The 15,392-nt window shown below is 43.2% G+C and overlaps 1 protein-coding gene across 2 annotated transcripts in view; it reads right to left on the reverse strand.

Moving 5' to 3' along the window:
• Nedd9 (neural precursor cell expressed, developmentally down-regulated 9) overlaps window positions 1–15,392 on the reverse strand; it is a 176,675-nt gene that overhangs the window by 36,869 nt on the left and 124,414 nt on the right. The window contains exon 1 of one of the 2 annotated variants that reach the window (XM_040755883.1): window positions 11,739–11,883. The exons of the other annotated variant lie outside the window; for it this stretch is intronic. Coding sequence (XP_040611817.1) covers window positions 11,739–11,750 — 12 coding nt within the window. The 5' untranslated portion in view covers window positions 11,751–11,883. Of the gene's footprint in view, window positions 1–11,738; window positions 11,884–15,392 lie in introns of those variants that run through there. 2 annotated transcript variants of the gene reach the window in all.

Here is a 15,392-nt window from a genome sequence, read left to right on the forward strand (position 1 = left end):
TCAGAATCTGTTTTATGCATTTCTTATTGAAAGAAGCTTTGATATATATGACATTAAATACTAGGTTCCAGCAGTATTCTTAGGCAAGGCAGAAGACAACATAAATATTCCCTGTGTGTAGCACTGTGTGTGTGTGTGTGTGTGTGTGTGTGTGTATGAATGTGTGCCCACAAGGCACATGAATCTATACACTGGCCTATTTTTATATGATGAGTGTTCTGTAACCACTTTTTATTTGATGAGTGTTCTTTGATGATTTATAAGTCAATGTGATGTTCCTCTTTGAAGCAGGTGAGGACATCTAACACTTCAAAGTGTTAGAAATAAATTTCATACTCATTGAATTTGTGCTACATGATCTTGACAGCATACCCAGGGCATTGGAGTGTTCCTTATAATGCTGGCTCTACTCCTTCACCTGAAAGACTATTATAAATTCTCTTATGATGTGAGATTGATGAAGGGATGGCATGATAGCTTAGAGGTAAAAGCACTTGCCAACCAAGACTGGCAACCTGAGTTCCATCCCTAGAAACTATAGTGGAAACAGAGAGCCAACCCCTGACACTTGTCCTCTGACCTCTACATACATGCTCTACACACATACACACACCAAAGAAAGCTAGAATTTTAGAGAATTACTTTTTAAAAATTGAGGACATAGGCTGAGACCTGTTCCCATGCAAGCCTTGAACAGAGCAGAAACCTTTGTATAAGAAACATTGCAGATGGGCAGGTAGACAGATACACTAGAATGTGTGTGGCTTCAGTATGTCTTAATTCATGATGGAAGATGAATTTGACTTCAAGGAAAAGGAATTAGTTTTTTCTCCATAAGGATGATAATATTGTTACCTCTGTGTCTATCATATGATATGATATGATATAATAGTTATCTACCAATCAGTCACCCTTAAGAGTTCAATCTTCCACTTGCCTACAGCCTATGAGCTCTACTTAAGTGGCACCAAGGAACTTAAAGAAGATGAGCACACATAGATTCCTCTATATTTTCAACCTAGTCATCCATGTCTTGACCAGAAGTGACCACGGTAGATGTTTCTGTTTTACCGCCCAGAAGGTCATAGATTAGATTAACGGCAGAGCCAGAGATCACAGCTGGTTATCTCCCTGTCTAGAGTTCCTCCCCCACCACCAGGATGTCCCTCCTGAGATACCTAAGAACTTAGTGATGTTGCTGTTAAGTCTTGGGATTTGTTTTAAGCTTTTGTCCCAAGTTGCCTGGTTTTGATGGTTTTCAATATAGTGTATTGGCAAAGGATCAAAAATATGGGGCAAGCATGAACTCTTTTTAGGGTTCCGTCCCTAGATAAATCTTATAGGCGCCATATAATGATGAAGTCTTGACACCCACTCACCCAAAAGATAGGTTTTATTAACAATAAAACAACCTTCTGGATTCCAGCCAGATTACAGTGTTGGCACTGGATCATATCTGACGGCCTGTCTAGACAAATCCCCTAACATTTAGGTTCCAGGGGAAGAGAAATAAGACTTAAGTTAAACAGGAGTAGGAGAGTCCAACCCATTCGATTATAATGTATTTCCAAAAATGGTATCATTTCTCAAGAACCAAAATGCACAGCTGTAACATCTATGAAGTGATTGGAAGTATGAAAAGATCCTCTTAATTTTACATTCTCACATCTTTCTCTTCTTACACCAAAGTCTGAGTGCAAGGTTATACTTAAATACATTAATTCAAATACATCACCATCCTTATTAGAACCCATTTGATGAAACTGAGATGTGGCCTTTTGCTGGGACTGTTGCAGAAGTTTCTTGAAAGAGGGCAGGGTATAGCTCAGTTTGTATATTGCTTAGCCTTGCAAGCATGAGAACCTGAATTCAGTCCCCAGAACCTGTGTGAAGAAACACCAGACACAGTGGCACCTACCTGTAATCCTGGTACTGGAGAAGTGAAGACAGGTAAGTCAGTCCCTGGAGCTTGCTGGCCAGTCGGTCTAGCCAGCTGGTGAGTTCTAGGTTATGAAAGACCCTGGCTCAACAAACAAGACTGATGATACTCAAAGGAACTGCACAACTGATGTTGCCCTCTAGCTTCTGCATGAATGTACCCGCCCACGAGAATGTGAAGCCCTTCCCCCAAAGTCACTTGATTTGGGTTTGTTGCCTTTCTGCCATTATCTACTTATCCTTTGAGCTCTTCAAAGTGTTTTAAAGCTTGGCTCTACACCCGCAGCTAAGAGGTTTGTACACTCATACACTGTCGGCATTGCCACTGAGCAGTGGTCACATAGCTGTTTTGGAAGCTGTGGCATCTTAGTTCGTTATGTTACTGGGAACAAACAGCTTTCTGTAATGCTGGTGTCTAGACACATACTCTAAGATTCTGTGCATACTCAGAGAGGGGTTCAGACGGACTTGGGAGAAGTGGCTGCTTTAGAGATGGTCTGGAGATTTCACATTTGGCCCGAGGAGACCTTATACTTCTAAGAATTTTGTAGTATTCCCATGAACAAATGGGGGCTAATACTATAGGAGGAAGTTAGTTTGGGGTTAAGATCTATTACATTAAGCTCAACCCCAATCATCATTAAATTGTGGCCAACACTTCCAGGAATGGAATTCTGTGCTTCCAATCTCATAAAACCAATGAGGTCATTATTTTTAAACAGAAGGAAGCAGGAAAAAGAGAATAACAGCTTAGGGTATAAGAGATCTTGTCCAGCCAATGGATATTCAATGTCTGAAGATATTTTTTTGGTTGTTACAATGTGTGTATACAAAGCTGTGCTACTGAAATTTAGTCCTGGAACGTTGTTGGGTGCACAGACCAGCCCTCCACTGGCTAGGGAATGGCTGCTAAACTTCATTAGGAAAGTCTAGTCTCTATCCTCCTACTTAAAATAATGACAGTTGCCTCTGTTTCCCCATCTTTGAAGTCGGAATAATAAACAAGCTCTTCTTGGAAGTATTATGAGGGCAAATGAAATTACATACTCAAAACACTCTGATGTCTCCAAGAGAAAGAGGCTCTAGGAGGTAGGAACAGTTACTGGTGTACTATGCTGAGCTAAGGAATAGTGTCTTAACCATGCCTGCCCAAAAAGAAAAAACTCCTCCAGGAAAAGAACACAGACCAGAAATGATCTCATCATGATTATACCTGCCACACCAAAGGCAGGCACAGCTCAGAGAGGAAATTCCTTCCCTTCAGCCATGAACTAAGTTGCATCTGTAATTAAGACCTTAATAAGGAGGGTGGGAGGATAGTTTCAGATGCTGCAGGCTACGAGGCAAGGAGCTACCTGACCAGGTTTCAAGTGAGAACAACTGAAATACAATCCCCCACTCAGGTGTGCCAAATGAGCTTGCTTTCATTTCCAAAGATGCCTATTCCTGCACAAAGATATAACAGAGCACCTTATTATCTATGACTAAATGTTGCTTATGACTCTCTACGAAGAACCCAGCCAAATCACGTGTAAAAATGCTCTTATATATGTTGCTGCAAGATGTTGCCATAAGGGGAATGGGATAGGGCCTTGCACTGTTGATTGATCTCTGGGTCAGCTCTTGTTGGCCATCTGAAGAGTGGCTATGTGTTCCTGAACTTTCCATGGCAGTTCTCAGTTTCAAATATCCTTCCCATTGTCAGACCATATGTCCCATTCTTTGGTTTGTGAAATATAGATATATCCATGGAAATTGCACACACACATCCCCCAAACAAAGGATAGTCTTGATATACTTCTTGCTAAGGGATCTCTGCCTTGGTTAATTTAAGAATTTGGTAAGAATCTGTGATTGGGAAAAATGGTTGTCCTCTTATAGACACAGTGACCTTTAATAAAGGAATGGAGTGTGTTCCAGGGGCCTCTGCACCTCTGGGATATTGTCTAGGAATCTACATTACAATGAGTGGGGCCAGGTAAAACAGCTCTTGGTCTTTCTGTTGTTTCTATCCCCATGTCCCATTTTCAGATCACATTGAGCTTGGTGGGATGTGAGACGGAGAATCATAGCCCAACATTGAAGTTCTAGCCATAGAAGCTTGAGTTTCAGGACTCTGATGTCTGTGTTAGTCTCTGGGTCACTTTCCTTCCAAGCTGTAAGCTGTGTTACACGTGACCAGGAACAGAAACAGAACTGGCGGGTGATGAACATTAATGACAACATCTCCAAGAAGGCGTGTGCACAAATCTGTGTGTCAGCCCTTCCCAGTGTGAGGTTTTGCATATTACTGTTAATTCTAACAGGTAGCGGCCCTTGGAGGGCAGTGAAGCCCAGATCCATCTTTATCAGTAAGGAGCAGAGCCATGAGGTCAAAATAGCCTTGATGAATTTCAGTCCAACTGCCTATGGGTGCCAAGTTAAATTAAGCACAATAAACCATCAACAACTACTAATGATCTCACCCTTGAAATACAGGAGTCACCCAAGGGCTTATGCCTAACAAAAAGAAATGAGGACAAGTGTGCAGGACTGGTCACACTGCTGGAACACACAGCACCTCAACAGAAGGGGAGGAGACATGGTTCCATTGTGAGCATTCCAAGTATTTTGATTACCACAACTTTCCACTGAGCCTCACAGACGAACCTCATCCCTCCGCTGTTCCGCATAAGTATAAATAAGGAATTAAAATTGATTTGATTTCAAAAGAAGCCACCAAGCATTTTTGTGGTTGGCAGGGCTTGGACTTTTACGCATCCATGGTTGTTCCATGAACACAAACATCAGCATTTCATACAGGAACTTTTTGGGGGTGTGGGGGAGGATATAACATCTTAGATCTTTACTGTGACATATTAGAAATATCAGGAAGAATTCGAATTTGTAACACCAAAATTTGCCAAGAAACATGGCATCTTCCAACTTACTGGCCGCAGCCTTGGAGCATATATAGAATTTAGCAGATACAGCAAAGCCCGGGAAAATGAGGAAAACATTCCAGAAGCAATTTTGTGTGTATGTGTGTAGTTGTTCATGTGTGTATTCACGTGTGCGTGTCATTGCATGTGTGCACAGAGGGCAACAGCAGGGGTCTTCCCCAAGCATTCCTCACATTGGTTTTTGAGACAGGGACTCTCACTGAACCTGGCGTTTACCCATTCATCTAGCCTGCCTGGCCAACAAAGCTGCAGGGATCCTCTGGTGTCTGCCTCTCCAGGACAGGGACCATAGGCTTTTTACATGGAAGCTAGGGATCAAACTCGATCCCCAGGCTTACACAGAACTGTACTGACAGAGCCATCTCCACAGCCTTTCCACTGACCATTTTAGTATCTTCATAATCAGCTGTCCCAAAGCTCCATCTCAGCCACGGCAAACTGCTGTCACATATACTACACTCTCTGGAGTACCAATTCCATTGTCCCTAGATGATATGGCTTCCTCAAGTTACCCAGGTCATATTATCTATTAGAAGCACCCTCTAAAAGAGTCTGCCTTCCCAGTGAGGGGTGGAAAAGGTCTCCAGCAAAACCACTTATCTTACAATGGAGATCCTTCAGGAACAGTCCTGGCAGCAGACTGCGGCTTCCCTGGCATGCAGAGTCCTCATTAGCCAGTAAGAACTACTGCAGGGAGACGGCTGGAATGTTCAAAGTAAATAAGACGGAGGGGGTGTTGTTGACGAAGTCTAAACAGGGCTTTGGGGATTTTTGTCTTCTTTCCATGCCCATGCTCTTTGCAATCAGTTATTGCCTAGGAAACCAGCAGCTCTGGCATTTTAAGTTGGAAATATTGTATTTGTTCCCAAGGGCGCTGCTGCGTTTGTCTTGGCAGAGAGGCTTGGTAATTAAGTCTATACGTTTCTGAGGATAGTGCCACGGTCCTGGGGGCTAGCATTCCAAATCAATTTGTCCACTGCTTTCTAACCCTAAAATGATCTAAAAATAGATGCCTCTTATGTTACATTGACGTCACTGGGTCTGCAGCAGGATAAGGAAGGGTTCATCATGAATGTCCCATATAACCCCCAATTCGCTTTCCATGAGCTGCATCTATTTAAATAAACAACTTTCTCTTTTCAGCACAACCTTCTGTTAGGGTGCATTCTCCTACACCCCCATGTGGTATATATGATAAATGCGTGCATGTGGGGTGTAAATGCGTATACTGTGGCTGAAAGAAGACATTGGCTGTCCTGCTCCGTCATTCCCTGAGAAAAGGTCTCTAACTTGGAGCTCACCATTTTAAGTGGTAGCCTGCTTGGCAGCAAGGCCAAGCAATCCTTCTGTAGCCATGCCCCCCCCCATAGCTCCAGGGTGATTGGTGTGAGCAGCAACGGGGATTTTTTATAGTGTTGGGGATCTGAACTCAGGTCCTCATGCTTGTACAATGAGTGCTTTTATCTACTGAGTCATCTCCTGTTCCAAGAGGGATTTCTTCTTACACCCATTACTGTATAATATTGATATCTCTATGTATCTGCATTTGTTTAGGTATAGATAGCTCTCCATGGTCAGGGGCCCTGATCACACCTTATCCATGACCAAGTTATTATCATATTCCATCACTATCTGTGTATCTATATATAGTTTTATCTATCTATTTATAAAAAATGACATACATAGCTATTAGTTACCAAATGTCGACTATGTTCTAGAAACCAATGACTTTCACACATTATATTCTTGCAGCTGCCTAATAAGACAAAGGTCTAAAGTAGGTGCCAAAAATCATACTGTCAGAAAGAAGCGAAAGTGGGATTTGCAACAATACTTTTTTCTATGTCATAGGACATTGGAACCCTTGTAAAAGGCTGTTAGCATAGGTGTTTTCTGCAATTCAGAACTGAATACAGTATTTGCTGAGTACTCACTAGGAGGAAGGCCCTGTAATTTCAAGAATCCCAAGGTTTTTCAATAACAATGAAGAAACCAAGTCTAGGAGACATTGGCATGTGTGCTATAGGCATGCTGCTGGGTTCTGCATTCCAACCATGTATACTCTTAATGTGGAATACTCAGCAGTACTCAACCAGCTTAATTTAGTAATTGGGGTTTGGACATAATCTTGCCATGAAACCCATCCCAACCTTTCAATATCTAGAGTATATAACTCTACAAGGAGAGCTGGGGCCATCTAGCATTGTCTACTTACTGTGTGCCAGGATCCAGGATAAGAAATTTATACATTGGCTTAGATTTTGGAATAACAGCTAACCTGAGGCTCTGGGAGTTTTATTTGCCCAAGATCATAGGGCCTAAAGTCACAAGAAATGGAAATGTCTTTCTCCACACGCCATCTTGTTCCTATTACAAGAGTATATAAAGCCAAGTCCCTGACTGTTCAAGACTGACAGAGCCTACATTACACTTTCAACAAGGGTTTGTCTGTCAGTCTGCCCCTACATTATCAGTACAGGATGGGCCTCTTGTATTCAATGTGGCTTCCTTAAAACTGGAACCCACTGCTGGTATCATTTAGATAGTGGTTTGATTGAGAGGGGTTAATAAGTAAGGCAGTGTTAACAGTATAGGGCAGAGGTGAAAAATGTAAGGTCTGTTTTAGAGATTAGAGGAGACAAAGGCTTTGCTCTGTGGAGTGGATAAATGAGGAGACTTTACTAGTGGGAAGTGATTGGTTACACAGGTCACATAGGCTTGATGTCACATGCCCACGAAAGGAGTAAGAACCCCCACAGGGAGTCCAAGGAGCAGCCAAGGTGAGTGGCAGAGGGTGTGCACTCAGGTGTCACGTCCATGTGGGTGGCTGGGTGGGAGTGAGTCCCGTATTAGAGACACACATGGAAGGTGTCATTTGAAAAGGTAAGATGTGATATTGCCAGAGAAGCACAAAGGGCAGACAGAACCTGCCAAGACTTTGAAAGGTGTTGAGGCAGGATTTTTTCTAGCTTTGTTTTATTTTGTCGGAGACTGGGGGATGGGGACTTGCAGAGGACACAGGAAGGTCCTTACAAGGCTCTGAGGACAGAAACGATGTGTGGTCCAATAAGTAGAGGGTGTTGGAGGGATTCAGACTGTGCTGTACAACATGCTAAACTTTCTATTATCAGGACACCTGCATTGTAACAAAGACTCAGCTCTGTGTAGATTAAGTCCTCTCGCTCTGAGATGGGTTTGCTTAAATAAATATAAGACCATAAATAATGAAGCTATGTTTTTCAAAACAACTTCTCGCACTTTTAAATTCGTAGACAACATACAGCATTGTAAAGGCAGATGGGTATGGATGGACTCCTGCATTTGAACTAAATACAACAATTTATCAAGAATGATTTTACAGCTGAAATATCAAAGCAAAGAGAGAATTGATATTTGTATATATTATGAATAGCCATATTAGCTAAATTAAAATAAAAAAAAATCAAAGTTCTTCCCTACAAGCTTTTTGTTATTTGTTTCTCTTTTCCTTGAACTACTTTGTCCTCATTCAACTGGACAATAATAATCTGAATTCCAAACTGTTGTATTTTTCAAACTCTATTGCTATACTCTACCATACTTTTTTTTTAAAGTCAAAACATTTCAGAGTGACCATTTTCTCTATAATGACTAGAAAACAGATTAGATTTTTGACTACAGTAGACATTTGAGAGTTCTGAAATTTGGAAAGCCACAAAAGCCCCTTGGCCACAAGAACTCACTCACAGTCTGTACTTGTTGAACGTTTTCCAGGCCTGGGCATGAAGAGGATAGGGCCTCATTCCTGGCCCATACTACGTGGGCAGGGCCCTCAGGGCTTCTGTGAAAGACAAGGAACTGGAACTAGTCCCTCAGCTTCAGGGCAAAGGGCAACACCTACCAGCCACCTTCAGACCCACAATTGGACAAGCAAGCCAAGGACACAGGAGCAATGAGGAACATATGATATACATGAAAGGGATTTTATATAGAACGTTTTGTTGTTCTCATTGTCTTTGAAACAATGTTTCTGTGTAGTCCAGGCTATCCTGACACTCATAGGGATCTATCTACCTGCCTCTGCCCCTGGCTTCTTTATGTAGAATCTTATCAAAGGAAGTCCTCCCAGTTAACTATCACCCAGGCAGACTCTTTCTTCTAAGAGAAATGGAGCATTGAAGCCCCATGACAGTCTTCCCATGAACAAATAAAAATATAAGTAAAATAAAAGCACACTAGCTGTGTACTAAGTAGAAAGATTTACCTAGAGCAACAGCTTGCATTCCGTAACCCTCATAATTGTAAATAATTGCCAGCTGCCTGGAGCTGTGTATTTTAAGGACAAAATAAATGGAAGGTGGTTGCTCCCTAGCTAAGAGCTCTGAAGTAGCTAAACTAGATCATCCAGTTAACAACAGTGGGTAGGGGGAGGGAAAAAAAGAAAAAAGAAACCTTTCAAGGCCGACGTAAATCTGAAGTGACCCATTTTTAAGCCCATGCTGAATTTATAGTTTATGGTGAAACATAGCATTTAAGACATAATTCCAGACTCCTGGGTTTTACAATCTAATAATTATCTGGTTTTACTACTTAAGTAGCTCAATTAAACAAATAAATGCCAACTTTGTATTTCACTTTGTAAAATTACCTTATAAAAAACAAAACAAAAAAACAAACAAACAAAAGAAGACTGTCCTGAGGGAACACTTGGGATGAAATAGTTCTGAACTTTGTGGGACCAGAACATACCAGTCAGAGGGATGTCTTAGGGAGTAACAGATAATTTCTGTTTTAGTTCCCCCCTCTTGGTAGTGGCTAAATCACGAGTATTAAATCCCGTGCTCATCGGGTGGTGGTACTGGAAAAATCACTTGGCCTCTGTGGGCCACAATTACTACATCTGAGAATGAGTGTGCCTTCGAGAGCTAGGCAGAGTTCAATGTGACAAGGCAGAGTTCAATGTGACAAGGCAGAGTTCAATGTGACAGGGATAGGCAGAGTTCAATGTGACACTCATCATGCCTCTACTTAAGCATCTCCTATATGTCATGACTAATTCTCTCCTGGAAGAAAGTTATCTTTCATTAACCAATAGGCTTTGTGACAGAAAGAGCGTGCCTCACTTCTGCTATGGTCAACACAGGGTGTCCATGTGTCATTTGGTTTCTTGGGGAGCTCAGCATCTTTGCTGATGAAGTTTCCTATGATAACAGTAATAATACTAATAACACAGCCGCCATGTATTTCCATTGCTTGGCAATGTGTTCGTCTCTGGGTAGACCTTTCCACTTGGCAGGCTTTCCCCAGTGCAGTTTCTCACCTGTAGTGTACACCACCACTCCCCATGACATTTCTTTCCATAAAGAGCAAAGTTAAACATGAGAGGTAGGCCACTGAATCAAAGTGACTTTAGACTTCGTCACTTTGTAGACTGTGGCAGTCAAAGCTCACGTCAGTCATTTAATGTCCCAGTAACAGATGGAGGAAATCCTTTCCCTTTCCTGTATGATACAGTCCCGATTCAACAATGGGGATAAAAAAAATCCCAGGCTAAGTACCATGCAGCCCCATCAGTTCTGCGAACAAGGAGGAGAAACAAGTGGGGAGAAACACTTTGAAAAGACTCTGTTCCTGCCAGGTAGGAAGTTGCATCTTTCACTGAATAGTGAAGTCATCCTTTCTTCTGCTCCTCCCCATCCATGCACAAAGCGGGAAGCTGATGGTGGGGTGATAATGGATACCTGGGTCTTCACACTGCTGGAACCTTCCCAAGAGCTATCTCCCATGCTTTGCCATAAAGACTGGACATTCTGGTTCAGGGTTTCTAAACAAGAATCCCAGACACTGAACAAAAGATTGATTTTAGATTGTGGCTGTTAGGTACAGCAAGTGTTTACAGCCACCTATCCAAAAGGAAGGGCCAGAGATTATATACCTCAGAGGGAAGCAAAGTTAGCCTCTACTAAGTCAGTTAACAGGATCTGTTAAGCCACTTTACCAAAATTATTATTAATATTATTTTGTAATAGCACTGTCCTTTGAAAGTCGAGGACTTGTGTCTATTCAACAGAAAAAAAAAAAGCATGGCTAATGCAATCTGCTACTGGGCCAAGTCCCTTGGAAACTGCCTCCTCAGACGGGATGTGCTGAGCAAGTCATAACCATTTTGCCAAGAGTAACCCCAGAAACCGTGGTGCAAAATGCAATGGAAAATAATGCTGCCAAAATATGAGCACGACATTCTGTAAGCGTCAGGGAAAATAAGCCAGCCGGAGGCTTCATGCTTTCAGACCCATTCAAACCCCAATAAAGTGTTACCCAGAAATGACTAACACTCATTTATTCATAAAACCGAACTATTTAAGGATGCGGGAATTCTCCATCATCTGCCCTGTGATAATGTCTGGGTTCTTAAATTGCTTCTAACGAAAGTGCCTAGAGCAGACAGCTTCCCAGATCAAGTATTTAAGGCAAAAAGTGCTTTTAGACCCCGTTAGAGACTCAGTAGTTCTGATTCCTCTTATTAAGGCTCTCCCCCCGCCCCGGTCGGCTTTGGTCAGGCAGAGACCTGCGACTTGCCTGCTGCAATGCGAGTTAGACCCCTCTAATCTCCAGTGGCTGAGGCCGCCCCTACGCTAACTTTTCTCCACTGCCTTCCGCAACTCCGGGGCAACTTTCAGAGCTACTTATAGCGAACCAGTAGATGTGAATACGCAAGGCGGCTTGCGGGTAAACCCCAAGGCACCTTGGAAACCAGATCAGAAGCAGCTCAGCCGAGACCAGACACACAAGGGATCCCTGCACAGTTGTCACGGTGGGAATCCCGCAGGCACAGCTGTCCCCAGCTTCTCAGGAGACTCGTGCAAAAGGCGCTCTTACCTTATACTTCATCGCGGCGGTGGTCGGATCCTATCCTAGTCACACAGTGATGCACTGCAGTGTCCGCCCCTCCATTGAGCACAGGGCTGGAAGGATACCAGAACCTTCGCCTCCCGCGCACTGCGGAGCCTCTGAGCTCACCGCCTAGGCTGAGACCGGCAGATCACGGCCCTCATTTGCATACCTCGCCGCCATTGGCTGGTGGGGGGAAGGTAATGCCTCCACTCCGCCTACCTCTAACTTCTGAAACACTCCCGACAAAGAGCCTGTAATATGATCATTTCTTTTCACGTTATCAAAAGGGCGGAGGAGAAAACAGAGAGTGGGGAGGCGGCCCAAACCACCCCGCGAAAGGAATAAAAAAATTTAAAGAGGAAAGAAATAGGAACCAGACAAAGGCGATACATTCCTTTTGAGATTAACCCAAATTTTAAAGAATATGAATTCAAAGAGTGGCCTGACGATCTTCCTGTGAACTAGCAACTAGTTCATAAATCCATTTCATTTCAAAGCCATTCTCCTCACAATCTCTACATGAAACGAGCTGGGGGAAACAAAAGGTTTTCTGTCTCCAGACAGCCCCCCCCTTTTTTTTTACTAACCACCCCTGCTGATAACTCTCTGTGTCCCTTTCTCTTTCCCTTCCCTTTTCTGCTGCTGTTTACTTTTTTCCCCCCTTTCCCTTTTCAGTGTTCAAAGCACTTTGCAAAATCAGCCTGCTAGGAGCTGGAATGCATTTCTCCCTCAGTGAAACGGAACTCACAAGCGCCAGGTTTTCCTGGAACATCTCACTAGGACCTCAGAGAGGAGTACCAGACACATTACGAGACCTTGGCAGTCTTTGATGAGGGTTAGGGGTAGATGAGAACCCATGCAGGTCCTATAGAAGGGTCCCTATATATCATCCCTGTCTGCCCAGCGCTCTGCTCTTTGCTGGCTTTGAACACTGAGGCTTTTTCCTTCTGACCTCTCTCCCCAAAATGACCTATTAACCCACTCACACTTATTACCCAGGGAGAAGAACCCCACTGTTTGATAAGCCTGGTTAAAAAAGAACAGCTTCTCTCTGGCAAAGCGCAGACCATGATTTGTGTGGAGATTTCTATAGAGAAAAAGAATCTCTCCGGAGAAGACAGAAGTTCCTTTTCCTTGGGCCTCAGGACTTGGAGCATTCAATGACTATCCCCTCGTTGGGATGCATTCCAGCCAGACTGTTCGACTCGGGTGGAAAAAGCAGCTTACTTTTTTTCCTGACTAAGCTGGACCAGAATCGGTTTTGCCTCCTGCCTCCCTCTCTAAATTCCCAGCGGATTAAAACTTTTGAAAAAAAAAAAAAAGATTGAAGCAAAAAGCACAGGAGAGCAGATGCCCCCACAAAAGTGGTTTCTGGGTGTAGGGTTTGCATCCACAGTTGAGTCCATGGTTGGCTGTGGCTCTGGTTTCCCCACCACGATGCCCCAGGAGCCTTGGTGAAGTTGCTAGCCCTGCTCCCTTGCCTCAAAGTAGAACTGAACCTGTGTGATTTGCAGGGTCCTTTGGACACAGATTAGGCACAAACAAAACACAGTGTGGCAAAAGGATCATCCTGGCAGCCCTGAAAACACAGTAGTGAGATATGTTTGCAGGAAGCGTGTCATGTGTCGTGTGACTGCACAGCCATAGGAGGACAATGAGTCAAGGGTCTTTCTCTCTGGAAGATGTGCCCTGGGCCCCAGGAAATGGAAATAGCTTTACTTTGGCTTCAGCAGCCAGGCTGAATCGTCTGTTGATGAATGTGAGCAAGGCTAGCCCATCTCACCTGAACATTGCAAAACAGTTTGCTGAAGCTTGTGCTAGGTGTGAAATTGCATTCTCCAGCTAGAGGGTTTGACTCCTATCAGGTGACCCTCTTGCTTAGGAATCTCTACAAATTTCTTAACTTTGCAGTTTTTGTCTCCTTAAGTATAAAACAGAGAATATAATGGCACATACCTGCTGGTGTTACAGTGAGGATTAAATGAAATAATGTCTATAGGAACTAAAGATACTAAGTATGGTTGCTTGTTTTATTATCAATGTGAGTTTTATTATATATTTTTACTCTTATTTATTTGTTATATACCATTAGTGTTGTGAATTAAATATTTAGTTGTTACATTAACGAAAGCTACCACTGATGTTAAGTTGCTCTTGGTAATGAGTGTTGTGGGCACTCACAAATAGGAGGAAAAAATCCCTCCATTTGGGTCTTATTTTTATATTTTATTTTTTGTGTATGAGCATTTTGCCTATATGAATATCTGTGCACCAAGAAGCCAAACAGGGCATTGGATCCCCTAAGGCTGGCATTACAGATGTTTGGAGATGCCATGTATTTGCTAGGAATAGAACCAGGGTCCTCAGGAGGAGCGGCCAGTGCTCTTCACCACTGAGCCATCTCTCCAATCTTCCCCTCCCTTTGTGCCTTATCTTGGCAAAGGCAGCATTTTCTATTTAACAAATCTCACTTGAGTGTCTATCATGGGCCAGGTACCTTTCTAGGAGGGAGAAGATGAAAGCAGCGTAGACTAAGTTCCTGTCCCTCATGGAGGAAAATAATTGAGGGAATATATAGTGTTTAAAATTGCAGTGCCAAATTCTATGAATATTAAACAGTGGAAATTTCTAGAGTAAAACAGACCAAGTGTCTGTGTTGAGGGTGAGTGGGTGTCTTCCTTTCAATAGAGCTATCAGGGAAGCTCCTGAAGGAGGTGATATTTAAACAAGATCTGAATAACATGTGGGATGCAACCACTCCCAGATCTGAGGACAGAACATTCCAGAGAGCAGCAACACATGGACTGGACTGTAGGAGCTATGAGCTGCATGTGTTAGGGGCTGCAGTCTGAGGCTTGAGCAGGGAACACAGGACAGAGGGAGAACAAACGAGTATAGGAGATGGAAGGGAGCTGGATTTTTCCTCAAGTGTGACAGGACGACACTGGGGTGTTCTGAGCCGAAACAATCTATGTTCCCCCTGAAACATCAAATTGTTTGTGATCTATTGGTTATGTTCCCTTTGGAGGAACACAAACTCTCTCAATGAATAAAGAAGCAGCCCTTTCTGTATCTATTGTCTGAGATACTGCTGTGAAAAGAATGTTAAGACTGGACTATATAATTGAATTATGCAGGAAACCTGTGGATTGGTACCTTCCCAGAATGGACCAGGACCCTGGGGCTGAGCGACCCCCTACACTCACCAGCGTTCTTTTTAGTAGCTGCCTCTTCAGCTAAAATGATACCTCCTTCAACCCTGGTACATTTGGGAGTCAGGGATGTGGTACCCGATTCCATCTGTGAGATTTTATTAGTAGCCATTGGACATTGGCTAGGGCACAGATGGAAATCAAGCAAATTCTGGAACTGTCCATAGCTCAGGCGGAACCCTGTGGCTGGTCTGTAAGAGCAAAGGGCAAAGCCTCGGAACTGGAGCCTAAGAGCTGCCTGGGAAATCACCTAGTCAAAGCCTCATAGAGAGGACAAAGGGGACCCCCAGACAGGTTGGGCCCCTGCAGTCTTATGGACCTTAAGCCACTCTCCTGATTTCATCTTAGTTTCCTTACTTGAGATCTCTCTGTGTCTCTATCTTCAGCACACTACCTATTTAATTCCCAGAGGACAGAGGAGGTAACG

The sequence above is a fragment of the Mesocricetus auratus genome, unplaced genomic scaffold (assembly GCF_017639785.1).
Source record: "Mesocricetus auratus isolate SY011 unplaced genomic scaffold, BCM_Maur_2.0 Super-Scaffold_100013, whole genome shotgun sequence".
Lineage (NCBI taxonomy): Eukaryota > Metazoa > Chordata > Mammalia > Rodentia > Cricetidae > Mesocricetus > Mesocricetus auratus.